This window comes from Chlorella variabilis (assembly GCF_000147415.1).
Source record: "Chlorella variabilis unplaced genomic scaffold CHLNCscaffold_11, whole genome shotgun sequence".
NCBI lineage: Eukaryota > Viridiplantae > Chlorophyta > Trebouxiophyceae > Chlorellales > Chlorellaceae > Chlorella > Chlorella variabilis.
In genome coordinates this window covers 301,582-327,314 of record NW_005435077.1, presented here as the reverse complement: position 1 = coordinate 327,314, position 25,733 = coordinate 301,582, and the positions used below count along the sequence as shown (strand labels likewise).

General features: G+C 67.6%; 10 protein-coding genes across 10 annotated transcripts in view; 5 read left to right on the top strand and 5 right to left on the bottom strand.

Moving 5' to 3' along the window:
• CHLNCDRAFT_31240 (hypothetical protein) overlaps positions 1–698 on the bottom strand; it is a gene marked incomplete at its 5' end in the record, with an annotated part of 1,043 nt that extends 345 nt beyond the window's left edge. The window contains 2 exons of the mRNA XM_005847195.1: positions 100–307; positions 535–698. Coding sequence (XP_005847257.1) covers positions 100–307; positions 535–695 — 369 coding nt within the window. The remainder of the gene's footprint in view (positions 1–99; positions 308–534) is intronic.
• Positions 699–1,502: 804 nt separating this feature from the next.
• On the top strand, positions 1,503–4,066 carry CHLNCDRAFT_134254 (hypothetical protein; the record flags this gene model as incomplete). The annotated part of the gene is made up of 7 exons (XM_005847339.1): positions 1,503–1,533; positions 1,762–2,505; positions 2,629–2,840; positions 2,947–3,057; positions 3,250–3,458; positions 3,673–3,776; positions 3,930–4,066. 7 exons carry the CDS (start codon positions 1,503–1,505, stop codon positions 4,064–4,066), a joined length of 1,548 nt encoding a protein of 515 aa, XP_005847401.1.
• A 1,618-nt stretch (positions 4,067–5,684) lies between these two features.
• On the bottom strand, positions 5,685–6,171 carry CHLNCDRAFT_134252 (hypothetical protein; the record flags this gene model as incomplete). The annotated part of the gene is made up of 2 exons (XM_005847194.1): positions 5,685–5,719; positions 5,997–6,171. The coding sequence occupies 2 exons, from the start codon at positions 6,169–6,171 to the stop codon at positions 5,685–5,687; spliced, it is 210 nt and encodes a 69-aa protein (XP_005847256.1).
• Positions 6,172–6,979: 808 nt separating this feature from the next.
• CHLNCDRAFT_35552 (hypothetical protein) lies at positions 6,980–8,787 on the bottom strand. Its single transcript, XM_005847193.1, has 5 exons — positions 8,763–8,787; positions 8,519–8,618; positions 8,180–8,303; positions 7,527–7,660; positions 6,980–7,143 (listed from the first exon to the last, which is right to left on the bottom strand). Exons 2-5 carry the CDS (start codon positions 8,606–8,608, stop codon positions 7,087–7,089), a joined length of 405 nt encoding a protein of 134 aa, XP_005847255.1. The 5' UTR covers positions 8,609–8,618; positions 8,763–8,787; the 3' UTR covers positions 6,980–7,086.
• A 119-nt stretch (positions 8,788–8,906) lies between these two features.
• Positions 8,907–11,082, top strand: CHLNCDRAFT_57939 (hypothetical protein). The gene is made up of 7 exons (XM_005847338.1): positions 8,907–9,197; positions 9,333–9,404; positions 9,533–9,711; positions 9,870–9,935; positions 10,086–10,254; positions 10,389–10,532; positions 10,694–11,082. Exons 1-7 carry the CDS (start codon positions 9,158–9,160, stop codon positions 10,930–10,932), a joined length of 909 nt encoding a protein of 302 aa, XP_005847400.1. The 5' UTR covers positions 8,907–9,157; the 3' UTR covers positions 10,933–11,082.
• Positions 11,083–11,136: 54 nt separating this feature from the next.
• On the bottom strand, positions 11,137–15,060 carry CHLNCDRAFT_52479 (hypothetical protein; the record flags this gene model as incomplete). The annotated part of the gene is made up of 10 exons (XM_005847192.1): positions 11,137–11,524; positions 11,685–11,845; positions 11,957–12,015; positions 12,100–12,184; positions 12,328–12,528; positions 12,746–13,453; positions 13,561–13,900; positions 14,006–14,173; positions 14,298–14,455; positions 14,560–15,060. 10 exons carry the CDS (start codon positions 15,058–15,060, stop codon positions 11,137–11,139), a joined length of 2,769 nt encoding a protein of 922 aa, XP_005847254.1.
• A 504-nt stretch (positions 15,061–15,564) lies between these two features.
• Positions 15,565–18,681, top strand: CHLNCDRAFT_134248 (hypothetical protein; the record flags this gene model as incomplete). Its single annotated transcript, XM_005847337.1, has 7 exons — positions 15,565–15,659; positions 15,789–16,152; positions 16,294–16,368; positions 16,551–17,909; positions 18,048–18,119; positions 18,334–18,405; positions 18,529–18,681. The coding sequence occupies 7 exons, from the start codon at positions 15,565–15,567 to the stop codon at positions 18,679–18,681; spliced, it is 2,190 nt and encodes a 729-aa protein (XP_005847399.1).
• Positions 18,682–20,393: 1,712 nt separating this feature from the next.
• Positions 20,394–21,913, top strand: CHLNCDRAFT_134246 (hypothetical protein; the record flags this gene model as incomplete). Its single annotated transcript, XM_005847336.1, has 3 exons — positions 20,394–20,424; positions 20,609–21,431; positions 21,613–21,913. The coding sequence occupies 3 exons, from the start codon at positions 20,394–20,396 to the stop codon at positions 21,911–21,913; spliced, it is 1,155 nt and encodes a 384-aa protein (XP_005847398.1).
• A 622-nt stretch (positions 21,914–22,535) lies between these two features.
• Positions 22,536–24,258, top strand: CHLNCDRAFT_35549 (hypothetical protein; the record flags this gene model as incomplete). The annotated part of the gene is made up of 3 exons (XM_005847335.1): positions 22,536–22,725; positions 23,065–23,309; positions 23,707–24,258. The coding sequence occupies 3 exons, from the start codon at positions 22,536–22,538 to the stop codon at positions 23,830–23,832; spliced, it is 561 nt and encodes a 186-aa protein (XP_005847397.1). The 3' UTR covers positions 23,833–24,258.
• Positions 24,259–24,561: 303 nt separating this feature from the next.
• CHLNCDRAFT_134244 (hypothetical protein) overlaps positions 24,562–25,733 on the bottom strand; it is a gene marked incomplete at both ends in the record, with an annotated part of 2,931 nt that continues 1,759 nt past the window's right edge. Inside the window, 5 exons of the mRNA XM_005847191.1 lie at positions 24,562–24,581; positions 24,724–24,859; positions 25,097–25,198; positions 25,304–25,405; positions 25,649–25,711. Of these exons, the coding sequence (XP_005847253.1) occupies positions 24,562–24,581; positions 24,724–24,859; positions 25,097–25,198; positions 25,304–25,405; positions 25,649–25,711 (423 nt within the window). The remainder of the gene's footprint in view (positions 24,582–24,723; positions 24,860–25,096; positions 25,199–25,303; positions 25,406–25,648; positions 25,712–25,733) is intronic.

Below are 25,733 nucleotides of genomic sequence, written 5' to 3'. Positions count from 1 at the left end.
CCCCCCCCCTTGGCCCCCCCCCCCCCCCCCCCCCCCCCCCGCCACCTCGCCAAGCCCGCCGCCACTTCCCTGCCTCCCCACACGCCCCCACCCACCCACCTGGTTCTCCGCCTCCTCAGAGTGGTACACGCACGACACCTCCGGGCTCTTCTCCAGGTCCCCCACAAACGCAAAGGTGTTCATGTTGCGCTTGCAGGCCGACACCTGCTGCCCATCCACCAGCCCCCGCCGCTCCAGCACGTTGAAGTTGGCCCGCCGCAGCACACACCCGGGCTTGACCTCGGGCTGGCTCACATACACGTTGAAGCTGCGGGGGCGGGCGGGGCGCATGGGGCGTGGGTGCGCGTCAGACAAGTCCATGGCCGCAGGCGGGGAGTGGCAGGCAGGAGCGCCACCCTCTTGCATTGCCCCCCGTGCTGGCTGGGGTGCTCGCGGGCCGGACGAGACGCACGGCGAGCAGCGCAGGCAGGCGGGCGGGCTGGCTGGGCGGGCGAAGGGGCGCGGCGGCTGGCTGGCGCGGGCTGCTGCGCTCACGGGTTGAACGACACAAAGATGCGCTGGTCAAAGACCATGGAGGAGTATCCGTTGGCCATGCAGATCTCCGAGTTGGGCGTCTTGGTGTCCACCAGCTGCGTGGAGGCCAGGTTCTGGGGCTCAAACGTCACCTCGCTGCTGAACCAGATGCCCGCGCCCATGCCTGCAGGGGGGGACACGTGGTGTGCAGAGAGTGGTGTGGGCAAGTGGCAGGCTGGGGAGAGTGGGAACCTTGTAAGGTGGCAGCCGGTCCCCAACAGGGCAGCTCTGATACTGTGCCGCCTGTGCTCTCCTGCCACAGCAGGCCACACCTAGCCCACACCAAGGCCCTCACCCAGGATGAAGGCGCCCGCGATGAAGGCCTTTGTGAGGTTGCTGAGCCCGCCGCCGCCGCCGTCGGGGCCGCTGCCGTTGCCGCCATTGTTGGGCGGTAGCCGTGGCGGCTGCGCTGCTGAGGGCTGCGGCGGGTACTGATAGCTGTCGGCCCAGGGCTGCTGCGGGAAGCTGGTGGGGGCGCCCTGGGGGGAGCCTCCTCCGCCGCTGCCGCCGCCGCCGCCACCGACGCCTGGCTCCCGGCTGTACTCGGCTCGACGCAGCACCTGCCGCCTGCCTGGCTGCCAAGCCAGGACTCGCTGCATCCTGGGGACTCGCAACCACGCCGTGGGGTGCGTCATGCAGCAGGGTGGTGTGGCAACCAAGCAGGGGCGGCAGGGTGGCGCCAGGTGCAGAGGCATGGCGAGTTGGGCATCCACAGCAGCAGCACAGTCGGGGGAAACAGCCAACGACACCACACAAACCTCTGCCCACCTGCTGCGCTCGCCCGCAGCATGCACCGTCTTCCCTAGATAACGGGGCCCCAGGATACAGTAACTGATAGCTGCACGGCTCCTGCATCTCCTCCCTGCTGCTGCCCCTCGACCGATCGGGCCATCCCTGTGCTGGGCTTGCCAAGACTGTTTGAGGGCAGGATGGCGGGCTTTGGAGGGTTTGGGGGCTTTGGTAAGATCCTCGGCTGGCCCGCCCTGCAAGCCAGAACAACTCTGTTGAAACGCAATCATCACACGCCCTGGCTGCCTTGCAGGAGCAAGCTCCGCGGCTGGTTTTGGAGCCGCCAGTGCCCCTGCATTCGGCGCATCGCCAGGTGAGCGCCAGGACAGCGGCCAGCTGCTGCGGACGTCGGCCGACCCGCCACCGCCCACACCCGCCCACTGCTGTCTCTCTCTGCAGGTGGCGGCTTCGCATTTGGCGCTCCGGCAGCCTCCAGCGCGGCAGCCTCGCCCTTTGGCACCCCAGCTAGCTCGGCAGGCCTCAGCTTTGGCGCGGCATCGACGCCAGCCTTCGGCTTTGGCGCACCTAGCTCCGCTGCGGCAGCCACCCCTGGGTTTGGCGCCCCAGCCAGCTCGGCAGCAGCAGGGGGCCTGAGCTTTGGAGCTCCTGCTAGCGCTGCAGCTCCCGCGGTCGGCGGCTTCAGCTTTGGTGCGCCGGCATCCTCTGCCGCCGCCGCCGCTCCCGCCTTCACAGGCTTTGGTGCCGTTGCAGCCAGTACGCCTGCAGCCGCGGCTCTGGCATCCTCTGCAGCTGCGGGCCTGAGCTTTGGCGCCCCAGCAGCCACAGGTGGCTTCAGTTTTGGGGGCGCCAGCAGTGCCGCAGCCACTGGATTGAGTTTTGCGGCACCAGCCAGCGCCGCGGCTGCCAGCACCGGCCTCAGCTTTGGCACCCCGGCAAGCTCGGCCGCCGCCGGCACCGGCCTGAGCTTTGGCGCACCAGCCAGCGCTGCGGCTGCCAGCACCGGCCTGAGCTTTGGCGCCGCACCTACCCCTGCGGCAGCCACTGGCGGCGGGTTCAGCTTTGGCGGTGCACCCGCGGCAGCATCCTCCGCAGCAGCTGCCGCAGGCACCTCTGCCCCGGCCTTCTCGTTTGCCTCGGCACCTGCAGCCGCATCCAGTGCCGCAGCAGCAGCGCCGGCAACAGGTGAGCGCGTTTGCCGAGCCATGTGCTTCAGCTTAGCCCATGATGTAATGTAAGCATTCCACTTGGCTCCACTTCTGCCCCCTCTGAGTTCCTGAGTTGCTGTTTGCCTGCCGCGTGTTGCAGGTGCCGGCTTCAGTTTCGCAAGCGCCCCCGCAGCCGCCTCGTCGGCGGCCCCGGCGGCCTCTGCAGCGGCAGCCTCCACCCCAGCATTCGGGTTTGGCGCGGCCTCCACCCCCGCAGCAGCAGCAGCCTCTGCGCCCACGGCAGCAGCTGCCAGCGCGCCTGTTGCGGGGGCCCCCGCCGCAGCCGGGACCACGCCGGTGGCGGCGCTGCAGGTGCGAATGGGGTGCCTGCCACCTGCCCAGCCGTCCATCTCGCTGCCAGTACTTTCCTCCTGCGTCCCGCTCGTGCTCCGACTGTGCTCTCCGCCTGCTGCCGCAGGCACCCAGCGAGGTCAAGGGCAAGCCAGTGGACGACATCATCAACGAGTGGAATGCTGAGCTGGAGGCCCGCTCCCGATCCTTTGTGAAGCACGCAGAGGCGCTGGCGCAGGTGCGGCGCGCGTGCCGTGCTGGGAGCGCGCGCGCCGCGCGGCCCAACATCGCGCATCCCACCCCGTCCGATCCCATCCCGTTGTGCTGCTGTTCTGCCCATCTGCCTGGCCCCCTCCTGAACACTTGCACCAATCGGCGCTTGCCACCTACCGACAACCTGCGCCTGCCGCCGCCACCCGCGGGGCCGCAGTGGGACTCGTCCATCCTGTCCAACCGCCGTGCGCTGCTGGAGCTGGAGGAGGAGCTGCGGCGGGTGGTTCGGGGGCAGGAGAGTCTGGAGAAGAAGCTGCAGATGCTGGAGACGCACCAGAAGGGCATCCACGATGCGCTGGTGGGCATGGAGGGGGAGGCGGAGCGGCTGTACCGGGAGGAGCGCCCGCTGCTGGACGACGACTCCAGGTGGGGGTGAGGGCGGGTGGGGTGTGCTGTCGGGTGGGTTGCAAGGGGCATGGGGGGAGGTCAGGGTGTGAGTGTGAGTGTGGCCACTGCACTCGATGGTCGCGTTTGGATCTCTTCCACCTCATTGCATCCGTGCTGCGCGGCTTGCCGCTGCTCGGCTCGCCTGCCCTGCCCTGCGCCGCGCCGACTGCGGTGCCTGGCCGCGCGTGCGCAGGGAGCGGGACCGGCTGTACGAGCGGGCGGAGAAGGTTGGCGCGCTGCTGTCTCACCTGGGGGAGCAGCTCAAGGAGGCCATCGCTGACGTCAACGACTCCACATGTGAGGGCTTGGTGGGGTTTGGTGGGTGGCTGGGGCGAGGTGCAGTGGGTTGGCGCACTGCCAAGGCGTGTGCGCACAGCAACAGGTTCATATGCTTCTTCGTGGCAGCGCCTCGAGTTGGTGCACTCTCTCTTCCCTTTCGTGAATTTGCAGCCGCCAGCCTGGGCGACACCGCCGCGCCGCTGGGCAAGGCCGTGCGCATCCTGAACAACCAGCTGCAGGCGCTGGCGCAGGCGGATGCCCGCATTGAGGAGCTGTCGCAGCGGGTGGCAGACCTGCACCCCAACTGAGGATGGGCAGGCGTGCGTGCAGTGGCGGGTGCCGGAGCGGCTGCGCCTCCCTGGCCGCCATTTTTGGCGCAGTCATGTGCCTCTCGTGCACTGATTTATCTGCTGATTTCAACAACGTTTGGCGTTGTTGGGGCCTGAGATGGCTGTGTGATTGGGTCCCAGTCACTGGGCGCAAGGTGCACCAGCGGCGGCGGCGCGCTATGTTGACGCTGGGCATGCTGGCCACTCATCTGGCTTAGAATCCGCCTGTGACGCCCGCCAGTGCTGCACAGGCCAATCCCTTCATTCCTGGGCGATCACCCGCGACAATGCGGACTGCTGCACACACCTCGTTCACCACCGCGGTCTGCTCCACGAGCTACCGCAACAGCTGCAGGGGTCGGGAAGCACGAGCGATCCGCTGCTCAGGTGCGGCACGCAGCTGTTGTTGCGGCCCCTCCCTCCCTGAACGACGTAGCTTCTCCGTTGGCGGCTGCTGAGCTCTGCTGCACGCTCACGCTGCAGGGCATGCGACGGAAGAGGGCTTGACGGTACAGCCAGTAGAGCGGCGGCCGCTGGTGGTGAAGAGCATACCCGCCACACGCGCCGCCGCGCCGCCGCCGCAGCCCGTCCCCGTGGAGCACTCCTCCTCCTACCTGCTGCGAAATCGGCGGCAGTTGGTGAGGCCCTGCCTGCCCTTGTTATGTGCTTGGACGGTGCAGTGTGCGTGAAGAGGTCAAATTGACCCTCGCGCGCTCCACGCTTTGCTGAGTGCAGTCGTCGGCAGACGCGGCAGCAGCAGCTGCAGCAAGCGGCGGCACGCAGCGCGAGGGGCAGGAGCCCTTCAGCGGCAGCGCGGTGGAGTGGGTGCTACGCAAGGCGGATGAGTCGCTGGACGAGATTGAGGAGAACCCGCCAGAGTATGTCAAAGTGCTGTATGATGTGTCCAGCGGGCCTATAGGTGCGCGGCGCCACCAGCCGAGCCGGTGCCTGCTGGGGAGGGTGTGGAGGAGATGGCGTGCGCCGTTTTGCGCAGTCCCCGGCTGCTGTCAGCGTGCAAAGCTGGGAGGGTGGGGTGCCACCTGGTGCTGCGTGCCGCCTGGCGCGCCCTGATGTGCCGCAGCTACATCCGTTGCATCCTGGCTGCAGGCAAAACGGCGTCTGCCACCGTGACCACGGCGGCAAAAGCGACGGTGCTGGTGGGCGCCAATGCGCTCAAGGCAGCAGCGCCGGTGGGCAAGTGGGCGCTGCAGCAGGGCTTCAAGCTGGCTGTGGGGGCGGTCAGCAAGGGCTTGACAGAGGCCATCAGCAGCGGCAGCAAGAAGGACAGCGGCGGCAGCAGCAAGAAGGACAGCGGCGGCAGCGGCAAGAAGGATGGCGGCAGCGACATGAAGTGAGGCCGGCAGCGTGCCATCTTTCCATAGCCGCTATCCCTCCATCTGCCAGGGCCGTAAGTGTATTCTTCCCACAAATCTGTAGCTGCTCCTCCCTGCTAACCGTCTTGCTGCCGTTGTTGTCGTTGTTCTCACCCACACAAGCTGCCGCTCCGTTTCCCCGCCTGTCTTCCGAGCCGAGGTTTTGGTTGATACATTGGTTAAACGCTGTACCTTACCGCTGCGCGTGGCGTGTGCAATAGAAGCTAATTGTAAATGCCGCTAATCGTCAATGCAAACACTGAGTGCAGGAGGAGGAGAGGCGCCGGCGGTGCCGTTACTGAGGCATGTGCACAGGCGGTTGTCTTGGTTGTCAGGGATGCTGGACGTCATGGCCAGCTTCAGGCTGGTGGCCCTGTCGGCCTAGCGGCGGCCTGCACGCCATCTCGCACCACCCAGTTTCAGCGGCGGGTATCATGAACACCCAGCACCTCGGCGCTCCTGAGGATTGGCAGGCACAGCAGCAGGCTCAACCCTGCACGGCAGCGCTCCTGCCGCGGGCCGCCGGGCGCGCCCACCTGCAGGCTGTTCCGCGCTCTGCATCTCCATGCCCTGGGCTGCGCCGTCCTGTCCGCTCTGCAGCAGGCTGGCTTGGGTGCCGCTGCCCGACTGCGTGCCGTTGCCCAGCAGCGCTGCTCCGCTGGCCGCAGGCTGGCTGGTGCCGCCCTCCGGCAGCCCGCTGGACAGGCCCATTGCATTTGCTAGTGCCTTCCCGGTGAGCGGCCCTCGAAACATTGTGCCGCTTGGAGCCTGAGAGGTCTGGCTGGCGTCCGTGCTGCGTCCGGCGCCGCCGCTAGCGCCGTCGGGCGGCGGGGAGCCGGGGGGTGGCGAGCCGCTGACACTGCCGTCAGAGCCTTCCTGGGCAAGCACACAGGCAGAGTTGGTATGGCCCCAGAGCACGAACAGGAGCAGCAGGCCTAGGAGGGGTCGAGAGGCCATCTGCCGGGTTGGCTGCCTGAATTGAGCCAAACCTCCTTGCGAAGCTAAGAAGCCCGTTAGTCAAAACGAAATGGCCGGCTCTAGGTTTATACAGGCATCACGAGAGAGTGAAGAAGGCGGCGGCGCGGCTGGCGGCTGCAGGCGGCTAGATTGCGCGACTGCTCTCCATTCCATTGGCAGTGGAACCATCCCTCTAATTAATTCAACAAAGATGTCTTGAGAAAGCCTGAGAGGGACCCTGCTGGTGGGTAGCCTGTTCACGATGCAAACTCATTAAAATGGCGTTGGTGGCTGAGCAGCTACCACGCGTAGTCCTGGTGGCAGGCTGTGCTGGAATGATTGCCGCTGCTTTGGGGCTGACTTTCAACCTTTGTGTCTGGCAGCACACAACAGAAAGCAGGAGCCCAGAGTGTGCATCAGATTCTCCATGCCATACCCACAGCATCATCCGCAGCCCATTTCCCCCAATCCTCCCATCACTCAAGACTATCAGTCCCCACCCTCCACCCACCCACACAGTCAGGGGTCTGCCTCCAATTTGCACCCAAATCAAGCAGTCGTGGATTGGGGTGGGTGTTACACGTCAGGAACATGACACCCCAATGTGCTGCTGTTCTCGTCCCAAGCCAGTGCAGCTGTGGGTGCCGACATCGTGAGGGGCCGAGACTCCTACTCGTCCTCCTGGCTGCGCAGGCGGCTGTTGCCGTTGGTTAGAGCAATGTTGAGCTGCAAGCGGGCAGAAGGGCGAGGGGCACAGGAGGAGGGGTGAGTGAGCGGCAACAGGGAAAGTGCGTTGCCCCACGGCCAACAGGCTAGGTGTGCAGCGATCCAATGTTGCTGCAGCTGGCTGGCACGCCCTTTTTGTCTAGCTGGCGTGCCCTCTGGCGCCGCCGGCCGGCTGAAGGTTTGGTAACGCCAGGCTCGCAGGTCGGCTGCAAGTTTGTCGCCGCCCTTCTCTCTCCCTGCGGGCACAGCGGACCGCTGCTGCCACCACCGCTGCTGCCACCCTCCTGCTGCTCTCCTGCTGTGCGTGCAATTGGCTGCTGATGCGGCGGCTGGTGCTTGGCCCCAACCCAGCTCGCCAGCACGGCGAGCGTCTGTGTGCGCACCTCTGCCGCGCGCTCCACAATGGCCTTGCGCTTGAGCGTGGACACGTTGTGCGCAATCTCGCCGCAGAACTTGCGGTTGTGCATCATCAGCAGCTCCAGGTCCTTCACGTTGTTCACCACAAACTTGAGGAAGCCTGGGCAGCAGGGCCAGGGTGGAGGAAAGGAGCGGGCAGGGTGAGAACGGGCCAGGCACATGCAGGTGGGCGACAAACAGCCAGAGCGGACCAGCAGGGGCAGCCAGCAGCGGCGGCGGCAGAGGCAGCAAGGCTGGCGGCTAGCCCTTCTGCATCGCTGCTGCTTCGTGGCCCTGGCCTGACCAGCCCTATTCCCACTGTCTGTCCCATGCTCCAGGGCCGCTGCTGCTATCAACCGGGATGCTCCCTCCCGCTGCGCCTGCTGCTGCATCACATGCTGCCGCTTCTGCTGCCGTTGCCTGCCCTCCCAGTCAGCCGAAGCTGCCACAGCGACCCAGTTCTGCACTCCGGAAACCCATGCCGCGACGCCGCTCCCGCTGCCAGAACTCCCGGAGCCATGAGTCTGCACCCGCCGCTGCAGATGCGAACCACCCACTGGTCCACTTGCAGCGCTAACAGCCCAGCAAGGCAAATGCAAACCGTCCCCGCAGCTCCCGCCCGCCGCTGGCGCGCACGCACCGTTGGGCAGGACGTGGCGGGTCTTCTTGTTGGAGCCGTAGCCGATGTTGGGCATGATGACGCCGCAGCCCTTGAACTTCCGGCGCACGCGGGAGTCAATACCCTTGGGGCGCCGCCAGCTCTCCTGCACCAGGCAGGCCAGGGGGCAGCAGAGGCGGGCGTGCGGCGACGCTTTGGCGGGGCGCTCGTGCTGGGCCCATCGGCCGTGCCATGCGCAACCTCGCGGCGCTGCAATGCTGCACACGCCGCCACCAGCCGGTGGCTGGCCTCCTAGAGCCTGCACAGGGCTGCACAGGGCAGGCAGGAGGGGATGCTCGCCCTCCGCAGCTTGCACTGCACCTTCACGGTCATCCTGCGGTCGCTCTGATGCCGAATGAAGCGGTTGGTCCGCTTCTTCACGCTCTTCACGCGCACAAGAGGAGTCACCATTTTGCCGCTCCTGCACACGCACACCCATAGGCGTCAATTTAAATGTTCTACACGACCACAGGCGCTGTCTGGCACGGCCAGGGCAGTCATGCGGCGCCATTTGGCCCGCCGCTGCCCGGGCGGCCCCCAGGCGGCTGTGCGGCGGCCTCCCCACCTCCTAAACTAGACTCCCAACTGGGGAAAGAGGCCGGGGGCGGCACAGGCGGGCCAATTGTGTGAGGCCTAGGCGCCGTCTACCTGGCACCCGGGATCCCTACGCTGAAACCTGGGCGCCTGCCGGCCTCCCCGCGCCCCTCATCACGCCCCAGGAGCGCCATCAACCGTTTTAGCAGCCCGGCGCCGCACTGGAGCGCACCGACGGGCAGACACCCCCTTCGGACACCTCGTTGCAAGCGCAGAGCGGCTGATCGCAGGGCCAGACGGTGGTGGGCAGCGCGGGGACGGCCATCCCACGGCAGCGCACAGCAGGCGGTTCAAACCAGGCACCGCGGGACAGCGGCCTGGGCGGCTTCCGCGCCAGCGGCCCGGCAGCCAGCCGCGGGAGGCACCATGGGCGACCAAGTCGTCTACTTGGAAAAGTACATTGACAGTGAGTGGCGGGACTGAGCTGAGCTGGCTGGCTGCTTACCGGGGGCACGCCAGGGCACGCGGAAGGAGCCGTCGAGGTGCCTGCCGTGTGCGTGCCTCGCCTCGCCTCTCACCTCGCCTCTCCTGTGCCCTGCAGGCACCACCTCGCTGCCGGCGGAGCTCAACCGCATCCTCAACTCCATCAAGGACCTGGACGAGCGCTCAGACGGTGCGGCAGCTCCGTGCTGCACCGGTCGACAGGCTGCTTTGCTGGCTTGAGGGTCGCCACAAACTGCCGTGCGGTCCCCTGCATCGCATGACCACCCCACCCCCTCCGTGCCCCCTCTCCTCCTGCAGACCTGGCGGCCCAGATCCAGGAGAATGTGGAGATGGTGCTGAAGATGCCGCCAGCCTCGGCGGGGGGCCGCAAGGTCGGCGCCGACAGCCATGAGCTTGTGGCACTGCGGGCGCAGATTGAGAGCGACCAGCGGCTGCTGATCCAGTTTGCGGAGGAGAAGGTGCAGCTGGCGGTGCAGGTGGGTGCGGGGGGCTGTGCAGGGAGGCCAGCGGATCTGGCCCGCGAGGTGGAAAGTGGGTGTGGCGATCCCGCCCGGTGCGGCAGGCTGCGTCGGGGCTTCAGTCAGCGCGTCTCTCACTGCCCCTCCCGCCCTGCTGCTGCTGTGGCGCCCGGCAGGGGTACGACCTTCTGGAGCAGCACCTGACCAACGCTGACGTGGACATTGTGCACCTGGAGGCAGAGGTGAGGTGGGCGGTGGGGTTGTTGGTGTAGGGCTGGGCTGCTGGGGGTGAGGTGACGGGTGTGTGCATACTAAGTTTGCAGGCTCTCCTGCCTCCACCTGGCGGTTGCCCTGCTTGCTGACGGCGCCGGCTGCCCCCTTGCCCCCCGCAGCTGCAAGCGATGGGCATGGCGGACATGGGCGGCGTGTCCATGGGCGGCCCAGACTATTCCGGCGGCACCTTTGACGACCCCGCGCCGCCCAAGCGCGCCGCATCCCGCCTGCGAGACGTCCCCTCCTTTGACTCCATCGAGCAGGCGGCGCCCGCCGCAGACCCGAAACGTGCGCCGCCGCCGCTGCCGCTGCTGCTGCTGCTGCTGGTGGGTTAGGCGTGCTGGCTAAGGGCCTGCTCAGGGTGATGTGTGAGGCATGCGTGAAGCCCATGTCTGCGCGGTGACCCCTCCCCTCCCCCGCAGCCCGGAAAACCACCATCACGCTCAACCTCTCCCGCCAGATGTCGGGGTTTGACGCGGCGGCTGCAGCGGGCGAGGCGCAGACGCCGGGAGTAGACTCGCTAGGCATGGGCGGGGGCATCCCCATGAAGCGCCCTCCTGCCACCGGTGGGCCCTGGGGGAGGGGAGCAGGGCACACCCACCTGCCTGCGGAGTTGGCTGGAGTGTGGTTGGCAACTGTCTGTCACGAGGCCCCTTGCCAAGACCTGAGCAGCCACGTTGGGGCCCCAGCTCATCTGCTCTGCCCTCCCGCCTGCTCCCGGGTGCAGTTCCACGCAAGGCCGTCACGCCTGTGCCCCAGGCGGCAGCGCCCGCCAGCGAGGGCTACCAGCGCAACCGGCGGGCGGCGGCGGCCGGCGTGCACGCTGTGGCCGCTGAGGTGGCGGCCATGGAGGAGGATGACCTGTCGCCAGCGCAGCAGGTGCGAGGCCCCGGGGCCGGCATGCAGCCTGGGCAGGTGCAGCAGATGCAGGGAGGAGCGCACCCCATGGCCTACTTCCCCTCGTGACCCATTAAGAATGGTGCCACCGCCACCGACAGGGCGCCCACTCGCCTGTACCTTTTCAACCCACCCACCCAGCCCTGTTTACACCTGCCAATCTGGAAGCAGTTGGAGATTTTTTCAACAATTGAAATCGGTTCAATCGGTCAGTCGGTGCCTGTCAGTCAGTCCCGTTGGTAGTCACAAGTGCTGCCCAGGTTGTCCAGTGCGCTACCGCGCCCCCACGCCAGCTCCTCTGCCGTTCACGTAGCGGCCCGCAGGAGGCCGCACGGCTGCCGCCTCCCGCGTGTCCCAGTCCCTGGAATCCCACGGCTCGGCTGCTGTGATCTCCTCCACATGCCGCTGCACATTGTGGCTGCTGGGGGACTGTCCGTGGTCGGCGCCAGCAGGCTGGCTGAACGAGGGCCGTCTGCCAATGCGCTGCACAGGCGCCATCCCGCCATCAACATCCCCCTCCATGCCGCTGAACTGCACGCTCCGCACGGCTCGAGGCTTGGTGGGGGAGGCATGCCGGGATGGCGAGGCGGCATACGCCAGGGGCGACTGACTGCCCTCCATCTCCTCGCCGCCAAAGAACACTCGCTCATGCGTGAGCGCCCTGCAGGGCACAGGCGGCCCCTCAAGACAGTTCACCTGCCCTGGCAGGCTGACACAATGTTCCTTGAAATCTGGGGACAAAGGGCAGGCATGTGCCTCTTGGGCTCCCCGCCCCCTCCCCCTTCCAGCAAAGCACCGTGGCGCCGGCCAGGCGCGCTTACCACGGGCTGCGCGGCGCGCCAGCGCTGTCCGGCACCGCCGGGCCCCAGGAGGCCGTGCTGCGGGGCATGTCTCCGTCCAGGTATCCCCTGTCTGACAGCACAGACGCGCCGCGGCCCAGAGGGGAGTAGGTGGCGTCCTCGTCTCCCACCTCATCCAGCACCTGCGCCAGCGCACCATCAGGTGGGTGAGCTGGCCAGTCAGCGTTTGGGGTAGGCTGTGCAGTGCACAGCACCAAGGCTCTCCCCCTAGTTCTCCCTCAAGGACAGCTCACCTGCTCCACATAGCCCCGCCGCGATGGGCTGGCCCTCTCCTCGTCTTTGCTGGCAGTCCCTGCATGGCAGCAGCAAGCAGCTGTTTGCCCATCGGCGGGTAGCATCAACAGCACTTTCTACATCTCCTTCAGTGGCCACTCACTGATGGGTTTCAGGCTTGGTGGCGGGACCAGCGCAGGGCGCTTCACCGGCGACGCATCTCGCTGGCTGCTGGCAAGCTCCGCCATCTGCACAGCAGGAGGCACATATGTGCATGGCGTATCGTGGACACCATCCGCACTGCAAAATGATCCCAAAGCACTGGAATCCCAAGGCATCCACACACACACCTCACCGTCAGCTGTCTGCCAGGCCCCTCACCCCCACCCACCCGCTGCACATGCCAGGCGGCGGTACACCGCATGTAGTCCATGCGCTGCCGGTCGCTGGCCGACATGGCGGCCCGCGCCTCGCCCCGCCGCCGCTCCAGCTGCGCCATGGCCGCCTCCAGCTGGCTGTCGCTGAGCTGCTGGGCTGCAGGGTCCAGGCCGTAGCTGGCCAGCTCGGCAGCCAGCTCAGCCTCAAGCTCCTCCTGCGACACACATGGCAGCAAGCAGCATGAAACGGCAGGTGCGTGATTTGTGATGGCGGCTGGTGAGCCTCTTAGCAAACACACAGCAACATTCAAGCAGGAGGCAGCAACATACAAAACAGCAGCCAGCCAGCATCAGCCGCCAGCAACAGGCCCTTGCCTGGAGGTCGGGCCGCAGCGCCAGGAAGCTGCCCAGGCTGTGGGGGAAGCGGCTGACAACGCCCGGCCGCTCAGCATTGGCCAGCGCGTGCTGCATCTCCCGCCGGAACTGCCGCCTGTTGGATGCCGAGGGCAAGACCTCAGCCCGCCCATGCGGCGGTGGGGAGCCTGCGCTGGGGCTGCCAGGCCTCTGCTGGCCACGGGCGCTGCCAGGGCGGCTGCATGGGCGCTGCGCTGCGGTGGCCCCAGAAGGGCTTGCAACAGGCGGTCCGCCGTCAGCTGCACCTGCGGCGGCCTCCTCAATGGGCGAGCCAATGCCACCTTTTCGTTCCGCTGCTGGCTGCTGCGCCTGCTGCTGCGTGTGGCTGCCGCTGCTCATCTCGCCACCCGCCCTGCTGGCTGCTGCCGCCTTGGTGGGCGACCCACTGCAGGAAGCCGGCTGGCTGCCGCTACCCCTGGCGGCCACCACTTGGAGCAGACGCCGCGTGAGGTGTGCAATCTCAGCTGTATCTTGGGCCGCCTGTTGTCTCAGCCTGCGGCACTCATTCCTCAACGCCGTCTTCTCTTCCCGCAGCCGCTCCACCTGCTGCTCCAGCACATCTGCCGCTGCAGCCCGCTCAGCCACAGCTGCTGGCTGCCTGCCAGACTGGCTGCTTTTTTGCTGCTGCTCGGACGCCTTCAGCTGCTGCTCCAGCTGTTTGCAGCGCGCCAGCGCCTGAGCCAGCGCCTCCTTGCTTGCAGCTAGCTGGGACTGCTGAGCTGCTACCTGAGGGCAGCAGAAGGGGTGCCAGGCAAGCCGCGTGAGGCGACCTGGCTGCCACTGCATGCATCTCTCTCCAGTGTTCCCACATCACAAAACGCACACAATCGCACCTGGGTCTCCAGTTGGCGCAGGCGAGCATCGTCAGCATCCTCCAGCTCTGCACCCAGCCCACTGCTCGCCAGGCGGCTTCCCACCCTGGTCGGGCAGCGCTCACGATCCACTTGCGCCAGCCTGCTGCGCAGCATGTCTGCCTCCGCATGCGCAGACTCCAGCTGTGCCCGCAGGCGCCGCGCCTCTGCCAGCGGGGCCGCCGATGCTTTGCTGGCTCGGGCTGCCTCCAGCGCTGCCGCCTCTGCCCGCTCCTCTGCCTCCCGCTCCCGCCGCTGCGCCGCCTTGCTCTGAAGCTTGGGCGAGCTGTCGCTGCTCACCACCACGCTCAGCTTGGCCTTACTGCAAAGCCAAAGGCCAGCATGGGCGCTGGCACACTTGGAGGCAAGCCCAGGGACTCAACATGCGCCACCGCTTCTGCTGTTCAGCGCTCCAGCCCCCCCTCACCTGTCCCGGTGCCTCTTTCGCTCCTTCTCCAGAGCCACTTGCAGGCGCTCAGAGGCCGCCTCCTGCTCCTCCCTCCGAGCCAACTCAACCGCCTTTGCAGTGCTGCCCTCCGCACCCGCCTGAGCTGAAACCGCTGTGGCCAGTGCATCTGCCAGCTTGCTGTTATCCCTGCACACCAGCAGCAGCATGCGGAGTGGGCAGCAGTGTGGCAATGCACAGTCATGCCAGCCAGGTGATGCATGCACCAGAGTCAGCTGTGGCAGGTGCCTCGCATCCCACGGTGCAGGCCCACCTCTGCAAGTCCTGGCGCTCCTGCATCAGCTGGGCCACCTGCGCCTCCACCCTCTCCAGCTTGCTGGCGGCTGCTGGGTCTGCCACCTCCACCACCCTCTCCACCACCCGCACCTCTGGCGGCGGTGGTGGGGCATGCTGGTGCGCCAGCGCCAGCGCCTGCAGGTGGAGAAGGCATGGGGGAAGATTCTCAAAGATGCGAGAAATGCATGGCAGGCGGCGCGCATGGGGACAGCCAACCCGCTCCCACCGCATCCACCCACCTCGAAGCTGCGCAGCGACTTCTTCAGGTGCCGCGCCTCCTTGCGGGTGCCCACTAGCTCCTCCCGCACCTCCTTCACCTTCAGCTGCAGCAGCTGCACCTGGTGGCGTAACCGTGCCGCCTCGCCCTGTGCGGCAGTGCTGTCGCCGGCCAGCCGGTCCTGGACGTGCAGCAGGTAGTCCAGGGTGAGCTGCGCTGTGCGGAAGAGCTGGATGAAGTTGGCGGGGGTCAGGCTGCGGGCATCCTCGGCCTCGATGTCCCCGCCCGCCACCAGATCCAGCACGCTTTCCAGCGCATCAATGTCGCTCTCCCGCACCACGGCGCCAAGGTCCAGCGCATGCAGCGCACACCAGTCGATGTGGCAGCGGGGGGCGTGGAAGCGGAAGGGCGCTGCAGCTGCAGTGACAGGCTGCACCGCGCGGCACCCTGCCTGCCCCCGACACGCGCTGCCGCCCAGCAGCAGGGCGCCGCTGCCGCCATTCTCCTGCTCGCTGGACGGCATAGCCGCTGCGGCCGCTCAATTGGCTGTCTGCTGGGCTACTTGCTGGCACGGGGGGAGTCACGGGAGAAAGGGTGGGCAGTCAGCGACGCGGGTCAATGGCAGGGAGAGGTGGCTGGAAGAGCGCCTCGCCTTGCACGACTGGATTGCATGTCATGGTGATGATGAGGGGCCCCAGGAGGCCTCGGCTCTGCCTCCCATGTCGGCTGCATCAGGAAGCAGGCGCAGCACAGCACAGCATGTTTGGAATTTACCGGCGTTTGCAGGCCTGGCCGCCATCATCTTACTCGCCATTGCCAACTAGATCACTTCCTGAAGTCGCCAGGCCCAGGCATCAGCACCTGGCTTTTGCAACTTCCCTTTTTGTCGCCACAAGCAAACAGGACTGCGCCGGCTCGCAGAGGGAAGCAAAGTCGCCCAAGGGGCGGCCGAGTGGAGGCCGGGCGGGGGTGGCCGCTGACTCCCCACGGAGCAGCGCCATCCGCTGCCGGCAGAGGCGGGCCCACTATGAAAAGCGTGCCGGATCCAGCCGACCTGCCGGCCCTGCTGGCGCACTCTGGCCAGTACCTGGCCGACCTGCAGCGTCAGCTGAATGAGAGCAGGTGGGTGCTGCCGCCTGCCCGTGCCTCCCCCCGCTCCGCTCTCCTCCGTCCGCCATGCCGCGTCGCTGCCTGCCGCGAACCTCCCTTCTCCCCCAACCCAATCTCCTTGCTCCTCTCCCCTCGGTGCAGTGACAAGCGTGCTGCGTTGGAGAGGGAGAAGAACAGTTTGCACACCCAGGTGGTGTTGGTCACACGGGAGAAGTCTGCGGCCACCGCCAACCTGAAAGCCGAGATTGCCAGGCTGAAGGGCCGGCTGGACGAGGCGTGCGCTGCTGGCACGGCACAGGCAGAGCGGCTGCGCGCTGCGGAGCAGCGGGCCGTGGAGCTGCGGGAGGCCGCGGAGGCGGCGGTGGCCAACAGCCGGCGAGAGGTGGATGGCCTGCAGGCACAAGTGCAGGAGCTGGAGGCGATCTGCGCGCAGCTGCGCCAGCAGGTGGAGCAGCAGGCAGCGGAGCTGGAGCGGCAGCAGCAGGCGCAGGCGGCAGCCGAGGAGGTGGGTGGCTTGACAGGCTTGTGGCGGGGGCCTAGTTGGCGCAAGCCCCATTGCGGGGTGCTTGCTCTGCCGCCCTGCATGCTGGCACGGTTGACACTGACACGCAGCCATTGTTTCTTTGCCTCGCTTGCGCTGCTGCAGCGGCACCAGCAGGCGGTGGCGCCTCTTGAAGCAGAGCGGGATGAGGCCAAAGACGCAAGTGCCAGCTGCCCGCCGGTGCCGGCCTTCCGGCCTGCCGCATGGCTGCCTCTGTGCAGGCTCCCCTTGTGTCACACCGCGTGTTGTTGCCTGGCAGGCGCGCTTTCAGAGCAAGCAGCTGCAGGCGCCTCCCCCGTCTCTCACCCCTTGTTGCCTGCCTGCCTGCCTGCCTGCCTGCCTGCCTGCCTTCCTGGGTGCAGAAGTACTTCAAGTACAAGCGGTCCGCGCAGGAGCTGGCCCAGGCGTACCGCGACCTCAAGGACAAGGCCAGGCGCGACAGGCGGGAGCAGGCGGAGGAGGTGCGCCGCTTGAAGGCGCAACTCGCCGCAGCCCAGGCGCTGCCGCCGGGCCCTGGCGGGGCGGCCGCCGCACCACCGCAGCCAGCACGCCCGCTCTCTGCCGCAAGCAGCGGCGCGGAGGAGGACAGCGCCAGCTACCAGCTGCACCTGTCGATCAGCGAAACCGTGCCCCAGCGCCTGCCCAGCGTGAGCACAGGAGAGGTGGTGGTGCAGCTCAGCGCAGCCATCACGCCTGGCGCCGCGCGGCGGACGGCGGCAGAGCAGGCACAGACGTCACCGTTGCGGCCCTCGCTGCAGCGGCACCACCCCAATGGCAGCGCCCGGTCCGCGGCAGCTGCCGGGCGTGGCGGCGCATGGGCTCGCTCGCCGCTTCAGCGCAGGCTGGAGCCGCCTCCTGAGCCTGAAGCGCCGGCGGCAGAGGAGGTGTGGCCTGTGGAGGAGCCACCGCAGGCAGTACCGCCAACCGACGTGGCAGAGCTGCCGGGCAGTGACCAGGATGAGGATGTGGATGTGACGCAGGCGGTGCCGCCACCAGCCGCACAGGTCATCTGCACGCAGCTGCCCCCGCCGGCACAGCAGCAGGGGCTGTGGCAACCACGGCAGCAGGACCAGGCTGCTGCCAAGCACGCTCGCAGCATCCTCGCCAAGCGGCAAATCGATGTAGAGCCCATCACCGCAGCTGCTGGCAGCATGGGCCCGCCGCCGTCGCTGCAGTCCAAGCGCCGAGCAGTGTCACCGTCAGAGGCGCAGCACGAGGCGCTGCTACCGCCACAGCACGAGCTTTCGTCACCGCCGCAGCAGCACCGCCGGGAGCAGCAGCTCGAGCACGATCATGAGTGGTCACCGCTGGCCTCGACACCAGATGAGGCGGCGGCAGCAGAGCTGGCCGCTGCAGCTGTGCCTGTGCAGGCGGTGGACTGGGGAGGACAGGGACAGCGGGTGCAGCAGGCCGTGGCCTGGCCTGATGCGCGCCCTTCCGGCCAGCAGCAGCCTCAGCAGCTGCGAGGCGGCGGCTGGAAGCAAGCGGTGCGAGACCATGCACCAGCACATGCGGCCTTTGATCTCAGGGCACCGGCAGGCGGCAGCGGCGTTGGCGGCATGGCGGGACACCAGAGGGCGGTGCCGCCGCTGCGCGAGGCAAACGGCCCGCCGGCGGGCAGCCGAGCTGGCGGCAGCGGCAATGGCGGCGGCGGCAACAGCGGCACCGGGTACCGCTACCAGGCTGTGGTGCGCAAGAAGGCGGAGCGCGAGAAGCTGCAGGTTGGTGCTGCCGAGTGCTGGGTGGCTGTGCTGCATATGCGTCGATGGCAATTGCACTTGCTGCTAGGGCTGGCGGCCGCTTTGGCAACTTGTGACCCCTTGCCATCCACCCAGCATTGCGTGCCTGGCTTGCTGCAGGGCGTGGAGTGCCAGCAGTGCAAGCGCTTCTACGCGGCGCTGGAGAGCTGGGGCACCATTGGGCAGGAGCAAGTGCGGCTGGCCTGCGGGCACGTGCAGCGAGGTGTGCGACGCCTCAGCCTGCTACCGCATGCAGCCGACACCGAGCATTGCACCCATGCTTGTCACCTCCTGCATACCTGGTTTTCCAATGGTGCTTGTTCCTGGCTGTGGCTGGCTTTTGCGTGCAGCGAACACGGCCGGGAATGGCGGGCCTGTGGGGTCAGCCGCTCTGGACCGTGCGCAGCTGCAGCAGGAGGGGTCGCGGCACCGCTACATATGGAGGCCGCCCGACACACAGGAGGGGTTCTGGGACATGGTGCGCTGAGCTGGCTGGCCGGCCGAACCCACACAGATGCATCAACTTGTTTGCCTCAGGATGCATGTGGTTCCTGCAATACCCAGCGGCTGTGCATGGCTCCTGCAAGCTGCCTGCTTGCAGGACGTGACACAACGGCCGCCAGCCAAGGGCCGCCAGGACGAGCACGCCGCGCAGCAGCCCGAGCAGCAGCAGGCTGGGCATCAGGTGTTTTGGCAAGCAGGCGATGACGAGCATGCCCAGCAGCAGCCGCGGCAGCCGCAGCACTGGGGCTGAGGAGCGACGCAGCGTGGCGTGACTGAAGACTGAACACCAAATATCCTTTCACTTTATTCTTCATCACATATTTGTCCACACCCTCCAATTTGAAGAAACAACTGAGAGGCAGCAATGCTTGGAATACAATATCGCAGTGGAGGTGTCAGGCGTCCAGGTGCCCGCTCAGCTCCCGTTGGAGCAGCCTAGCTCCGCTGCCAGCTGCACCACATCTGGCACCTGCTCCAGCCTGCCGTAGCCAAAGTGTGCGGCAAAGGCATCCAGGAAGTCGTCTGCCACCTGCTGCAGCGATGGCGCCGTCAATGGCGGGGCTGCTCCTACAGCTGCCAACACTGCATGCGGTGGCTCCACCTGCTGCCCGTCTGACGCCTGCCCAACCTGCTGCAGGTGACGCTCATACTGCGGCCCCGCCAGCTGGCGGTGCAAGGAGGTGACCTCCTTGTCGGGTGTGCCGCAGGGCACGATGTGGCGGAAGAAGGAGAGGTCGGTGGCGACGTTGAGGGCCACGCCGTGGCTGGTGGTGCCCTGAGAGATGCGCACCCCCACCGCCCCAATCTTGCGCTCCCCCACCCACACGCCCGTCTTGCCAGGCACACGCCCCTGCACCAGCGGGGCAAGCAAGCATCATGGGCAGGCGGTGGGCGAGGGGCTCAGCCAAAGGGCCGACATGTGCAGGCACAAGCAGCCGGGCCAGGACCACGCACACGGCCAGGCCAGCAGCGGCGCCGGCTCGCTCACCCTGGCCGCGATGCCGTAGCGCCCCAGCGTGCGCACCATCGCATCCTCCAGCCCCTCCACGTACGCCCTCGCTCCGCAGCCCAGCCCCCGCAGGCTGACAATCGGGTAGACAACAAGCTGGCCAGGGCCGTGGTAGGTGGTCTCGCCGCCGCGGGGGCAGGCCGCCACCTCGGCGCCCGCGGCCCGCAGCGCGGCCGGATCCGCGCGGAAGTCGGCGGGGCCGCCGCGCTTTCCCATAGTGTACACGTGGCTGTGCTGCAGCGGGGCACAGAGTGGTAGCAGGGGTAGCGGTGAAGTAGGGTGTACCAGGCAGCAACTGTGTGCTGGCGCGGCGTGGCAAGTTGGTGTAGGTGGACAGGAGCCCCACCTGCAACTGGAGCAGGGTGTCTGGTATCAAGCCACTCTTCCGCTGCTCGAACAAGAGCTCCTGAAGGCGCAGGATTGGAGCGTAAGCCGCCGGCGTTGCGTTGAGCTGGGTGACCCGCAGGAGGCGCTGCGCCTGCACCATCGCCCGCCGCTGCCGCCGCCGCGACTGCTGCTCAGCAGTGGCGCTCTTGGCACCGCACGATTTAGAAGTGCTTTGCCGTTTGGTTTGTGGAATTGGCTTGGGCGGCGATAGAAACGGAAGCGCGACAAAGCGAAGAGTGAAGGTGGAGACCCGCTGCACAGCACAGAGGTGAGCCTGGAGATCAGTGGGTTGCGTTGCGATCGAGCTTTTGGCTGAGCCTGCAAGTTCCCATGCTGACTGGACGCCCACACGGGTGCCACCGGCCACGAGGCCGCGCTGCACTCCTGCTACCATATGCAAAGCAACCGCACATAATGTCTGAAGACAATGAAACATGGGTGGCCCGCCCCAGCGACTTGATTCTCCCCTCACATGCCGTGCCGCTGGTTGCCACACGAGTGGGCGGCCTGCCTGTGTACCCATCAGACTGCCAGCCCCCGGCAGCCGAGCTGACCACGTGCCAGGCATGCGGCAAGCAGTTGGCGCTGCTGCTTCAGGTGCGGCGCCGACCTGCAGGCGGCGGCCGCAGCCGGCTGGTTCACTGATGCTTGCCTGTCCTGCAGCTGAGTGCTCTGGGACGTGCGAATGAAGCTGACTTTAACGACTGAAGCTGACTTTAACGACTGAAGCTGACTTTACTTCATTGATGGGATGTGCAGGCACATGCGCCTCTGTCAGCAGGGCAAGCGGACGACACCCAGGCCGCCCGCTTCCTCTACCTCTTCTGCTGCACAGCCGAGGGGTGCGGCAAACTGCCTGACTGCTGGCGGGCGCTGAGGGTGGTGGTCCCAGACAGCAAGCCTGCGGGAAGCAGCGGCAGCCCGGCGCTACCACCCACGCAGCAGGAGCCACCTGCAGCCGCCGCAGCAGCACAGGCGCCTGCGGCGGCGGCGGACAACTGGGGCGTCGGCGCGACGGATGACTGGGGAGTGGGCGACAGCAGCGACTGGGGTGACGGTGGCGAGGCACCCGGTGCCCCAGCTGCAGCCTTCGACTTTGGGGATCTGAATGCAGCACTGGACGCGATGGGCAGCGCACCGGCAGCAGCCAAGGCACCCGCGCCCAACAAGCAGGCACGCGCGACGGGGCAGGCTCTCAGTGGCAGCAGGGCGGCGCCCGTGTATGACGCTGCCCGCCCCTGCCTGCCCGCCTTCTACCTCTATGCCCAGCCAGAGTCGCAGTGCACCGCCCGCAGCGGCTGCGGCAGCAGCAGCAGCAGCAGCAAGCAGTCTCACGCGGATCAGGAGCACCTGCGGCAGCTGGCGGCCCGCTACGAGCAGGAAGAGGCGGCGGCACTCAGCGCCGCCGCTGCTGGCAATGGCGCTTCCTCGGCGGCGGCGTGCGCGCCTAGCGTGGAGGGCGGGCCCGAGTCGTGGGGAGGGGAGGGGTATGAGGAGGACACCGTGCTTGCGCTGCCCGGCGGCAAGCGCGCGCGTGTCGGCGCCGCCTTTTTCAAGTTCACCAAGCAGCTGGCGCGCTGCCCCGACCAGTGTGCACGGTACAGGTGAGGCCATGGCGGCTGCTGGGCGGCGAGGGTCAGGGCGCAAGCGAGCAGGCTGCTGCTGCCGCTGCGTTGGGTTGCCCGCCAGGTGCCCAATCTATCGACTGCCCTTAGAACGTCTGGGGCCAGCCTGCTCGCACGCTTTCCTCGACGCATGCATCACGCCATGCACACCTGCCTGCAGCTTTGGCGGCCGCCCGCTGTGGCCCGGCAGCCAGGGCCCTCCCGCTCCCGAGCCTTGCGGCGCGTGCGGCGGACCGCGGACGTTTGAGGTGCAGCTCATGACCCCCGTCATCCCCGCCCTGGCGGAATCGGCAGAGTGGCTGAGGGCAGGGGGTGCGGCGGCATCGGCGGCGCTGCTGCAGCCCGCCGACAGCTGGGAGTGGCTGACGGTGTGCATCAACACGTGCCGCGCCAGCTGCTGCGCGTCTGCTGGCAGCCCGCATCTGGTTGCGGAGGAGGTTGTGCTGGTGAATGAGGAGTGAGTGCGAACTGCACGGCTGCTTGTGTAACGAAACCGAGGCGGGGGGGCGGTGGTGCTGGTCGCCACGCGACCGGAGCCACAAATGCTGCTGGCAGGGAGCTGCTGGGGGTGTGGCCTGGATGGCACATTGTGACCACAGCAGAAGCACTTTGCCAGACGAAGCAGATTGATCAATGGCCTGATGCCAGTGATTCTGCCAGTGATTCTGCCAGTGCCGCCGCCTGAGCCACCGCCACCGCCGCCGCCACGCGGGCGCGCCCTCACAACCACTACCGCCTCCCGGAACCCAACCCGCCATCGCGCGGCGCCAACATCGTTCCATTGCCATCTGTGACAGGTTGGGAGGCCAAAGGCGCTGCCTGGAGCAGCAGGGGCGAGGGGCAGGGAACCAATCGGCAGCTGCGGGGCTTGCAGGGCTGGCTGGGGCGCGCAAACGCAAGATCGGAGGATGCAAGCATGGTGCAAACAGAGAAGCGGGCGGCAGCGGGGCTGGATCGATGTTTTGGGCGCTGCGACCCGGGCAACCCACCTGGAAAAATCGGAGGTCATCTCCCTCGTTCGGCCCCATCGGCCGCCCGGCTTCTGCTACTCCCCGCCGCCCGACCAGCTAGTCCCTTGGCACCATGCAGTGCGCGCTCTCCGCCAAGGTCTCCCTGGCTGGCCGGCAGGTGACGGCCGCTGCCCCCAAGCAGCGCGTGGCGGCCGCACGCTTCGTGGTGCGCGCTGAGGAGAAGAAGGCAGCCGAGCCCAAGCCCTGGGCACCCCCCGCCCTCGATGCCTCCGCGCCGAGCCCCATCTTCGGCGGCAGCACCGGTGCGTGACCCGGCCCCCAGCGGGCCCAGACAGCCCCAACCCAACGCCCGGCAGCGTTGAACAGCCAGTACAGCGGCAGTGGGAGCTGCCTGTGTGACACCTGCTGGGCCCAGGCGTGCGAGGGTTTGATCGCGCCGCCTGTGGCGTCGGGGTGGCTGTGTGGCGGCGCCGGCAGGGCAACCCCAACAACTGGCCCAGCTGATCGGCAGCATTGCCGTCGGCCATATGGATGGCGGCAGAGCAATGGCCGGCCGCCGGCCGCAAGCCTGGTGGTGTCGCCGCCGCCGCGCCTCGCGTGCTGACGTCGCCGCGAAATCCGCCTGCTGCGCCCGCCTGCAGGCGGTCTGCTGCGCCAGGCGCAGGTTGAGGAGTTCCACGTGATCACCTGGGAGGCCAAGAAGGAGCAGATCTTCGAGATGCCCACCGGCGGCGCGGCCATCATGCGCCAGGGCCCCAACCTGCTCAAGCTTGCACGCAAGGAGCAGTGCCTCGCGCTGCTCACCCAGCTGCGCACCAAGTTCAAGACCGACGGCTTCATCTACCGCGTGTTCCCCAACGGCGAGGTGCAGTACCTCCACCCCAAGGTGAGGCACAGCGCGCGCAGCGGGGAGGGGCGCCGGGTGGCGCTGCACGGCGGCCGGCGGCGCCGCTCGTGCTGGCTTGCTGCTGCAGCAGCCGGCAGGTTCAGTTTTGCAGCAGCAGCAACTCTTGCGCTCAGGCAGATGGAGCCGTGGGGAACAGCACCATGGCCCATTTTGAGTTCGCAGCCGCTGCGGGCGGGCGGCGGCGTAGTGAGCGACGGCGCTGCCGCACGCGCTTGCCTCACGGCCCGGCACCAGCCTGGGGAGCAGAACAGCGGCACACACACAGCCGCAGCACAGCCGCGCTGCACTGCCCAGCGCCGACGTGTGCCCGCGCTGCCGAACCCGCGTCTTGGCTCACCTGCCGCTGCCGCTTCCCCCGCCTGCTCCCGCCCTGCAGGACGGCGTGTACCCCGAGAAGGTGAACGCGGGGCGCTCTGGCGACAACACCAACATGCGCCGCATCGGCCAGAACACCAACCCCTCGCAGATCAAGTTCACCGGCAAGATCCCCGCCGAGTTCTAGGCAGCCCAGGCCGGGCCATGCCAGCTTGTCAGCGAGCGGGCGGTGGCGCGCGGCGCGCGCAGCGCCCGCGGCCACCTCCAGCCAGCAGCAGCCCGTGCGCGGCGGCAGCCGATCACGGGGGGCGAGGGCCGCCGAGCATGGTGGTCGGCGGCCGGCGGGTGAGCGCGGAGCGGCGGCACGCGGCAGGGTGCGCACATCGCCCGCGGCACCTTCAGCATTTTTAGAGCCGCGAGCGGCTGCGCAGCCCTGCGCTGCCTCCTCCGCGCCCGCCCCTCGCAACCACTCCACCTCGAGAAGAACTGAACCCCAGGTTACCATCTAGTGTGTCGCGTGTACGATACGTCCGTTCCTTTTTTGCTGCAGTTTTCTGTGCGCTTGCAATTCACCCATTGCAACCCAGCCCGGCTGCCTTCCCTGTAAGGCGCCAAAAACAGTGTTGCGGGTGCAGCTGGCCTCACCAGCTAGGGGCAGCTGCCATGGACAGCAGGCCTCGCTCAGCACGGCAGCAGGGGTGCCCATGGAGCAGCCTGCTTCGCCTCGTTGAGCGCAGCGCAGATGTGTTGCAATGTTGATAGAATACAAGCGAGGGAAAGCCGAGAGAGAGGCAAGAGGGATTCCAGGAGCAGGCGGCGCGGGCTGAGCTGTATGCACCGCCGGAGTGTGCCGCTCCTGCTGCTGCTGCTGCTGCTGCACGTTATTGTGTTCCGCCAATGGCGGCGGGGCCCCGCATCATCCCTCCTCTCCGAACTCTGCGTGCGCAGCAGGCCAGGGCGCTCCCTCGGCGCTCCTGCCAAGGGCTGTTGATGGCCTGGGCGCTCCAGCCTCCCGCGCGCCAGCCCCCTGCCCCCAAGCCTGGCAACCACCTCTGCCTCCGCGCCCCGCCCCGCCCACCTGACGTGAACTTGGTGTATGTCTCCAGGTCTGCCTGCGACACGGTGGGCCGCGCCCGCAGCAGCACCTTCTCAAAGTCGCGGAACGTGATCTTGGGCGGGTGCACCAGCTGCGCCATGCCCTTGTCCGCTAGCGACTGCGGCAGGCAGGCAGGCGGGGGTGGCGCGAGCCGGCGACTTGAGGTTTGAGGAGGGGGCGGCAGGGGTACCAGGCGGCGTGGAGCGGGGCAGCGCAGCACAGCCGCTGGCCGCAGGCGCCGGCAACAGCGGGTGGGAGGGCAGGCTGAGCGCCAGGAGCAAAGCGTGCTCCACCGGCGCAGCCGGCGCGCTGCACCCGTGGCGTGCCTAGCTGCCCTATGCCTGCGCCCGCCCACCTGCAGCGTGGCCTCAAAGGCGCCTGCATCCCCTGGCGAGCAGGGCTCCAGGATGTCCTTCCCTGTCTCGGGGTCCTTGCCTCGCCGGAAGTGAGTAGCGTCCTGCAGGCAGGCAGCATCCACTCAGCTCTCCATGGGACAACGCCGCGTGGCGTGCGCAGCAGCGGAGATGGCGGCACAAGCCAGCTCCCCCCCTTGTGCCCCTACCTGCGTCTTGCGCACGGGCTGCATGAGCACATCCTTGACCACCACCGCCACGTCAGACCCCGAGAACCCCTCTGTGCGCCGCCCCAGCTCGTCAAACTCGGCCTGCAGGGGCAGCAGGGTGGCGGGTGTGGTCCAGTGGGTTTTGTGGTGGCTGTGTCCAGGGGCAGGGGCAGGGCAGGAATCGAGCGCGCACAGAAGCAGGCCTGCCCCTGCCCCTTACACCTGTGTGGTCCTCGCCACGGCGGGCGCCTCCCAGGCTGGCGCAGTGGTGCTGGGCCAGCACTGCCCGCACCCCCACCAAACCCACCCACCCACCCACCCACCCACGCCACCAGCCCGCCCCACCTGCGTGAGGAAGTTGGGCGTGTCCCCCAGGTGGATCTTGAACATGGAGGCGCGGGCGGGCGCCTCTGGCAGCGGGATGTAGATG

Excerpts from the sequence above, each read along its gene's own strand:
- CHLNCDRAFT_35552 (XM_005847193.1), bottom strand. The coding sequence starts at position 8,608 with ATGGTGACTCCTCTTGTGCGCGTGAAGAGCGTGAAGAAGCGGACCAAC. Across the intron at positions 7,661-8,179 it reads CCGCCACGTCCTGCCCAACG|GCTTCCTCAAGTTTGTGGTG; the intron begins GTGCGTGCGCGC and ends CCTGCTGCCCAG. Across the intron at positions 7,144-7,526 it reads TTGTGGAGCGCGCGGCAGAG|CTCAACATTGCTCTAACCAA; the intron begins GTGCGCACACAG and ends GCCCGCTTGCAG.
- CHLNCDRAFT_57939 (XM_005847338.1), top strand. The coding sequence starts at position 9,158 with ATGGGCGACCAAGTCGTCTACTTGGAAAAGTACATTGACA. Across the intron at positions 9,198-9,332 it reads CTTGGAAAAGTACATTGACA|GCACCACCTCGCTGCCGGCG; the intron begins GTGAGTGGCGGG and ends TGTGCCCTGCAG. Across the intron at positions 10,255-10,388 it reads GCCCGCCGCAGACCCGAAAC|CCCGGAAAACCACCATCACG; the intron begins GTGCGCCGCCGC and ends CCTCCCCCGCAG.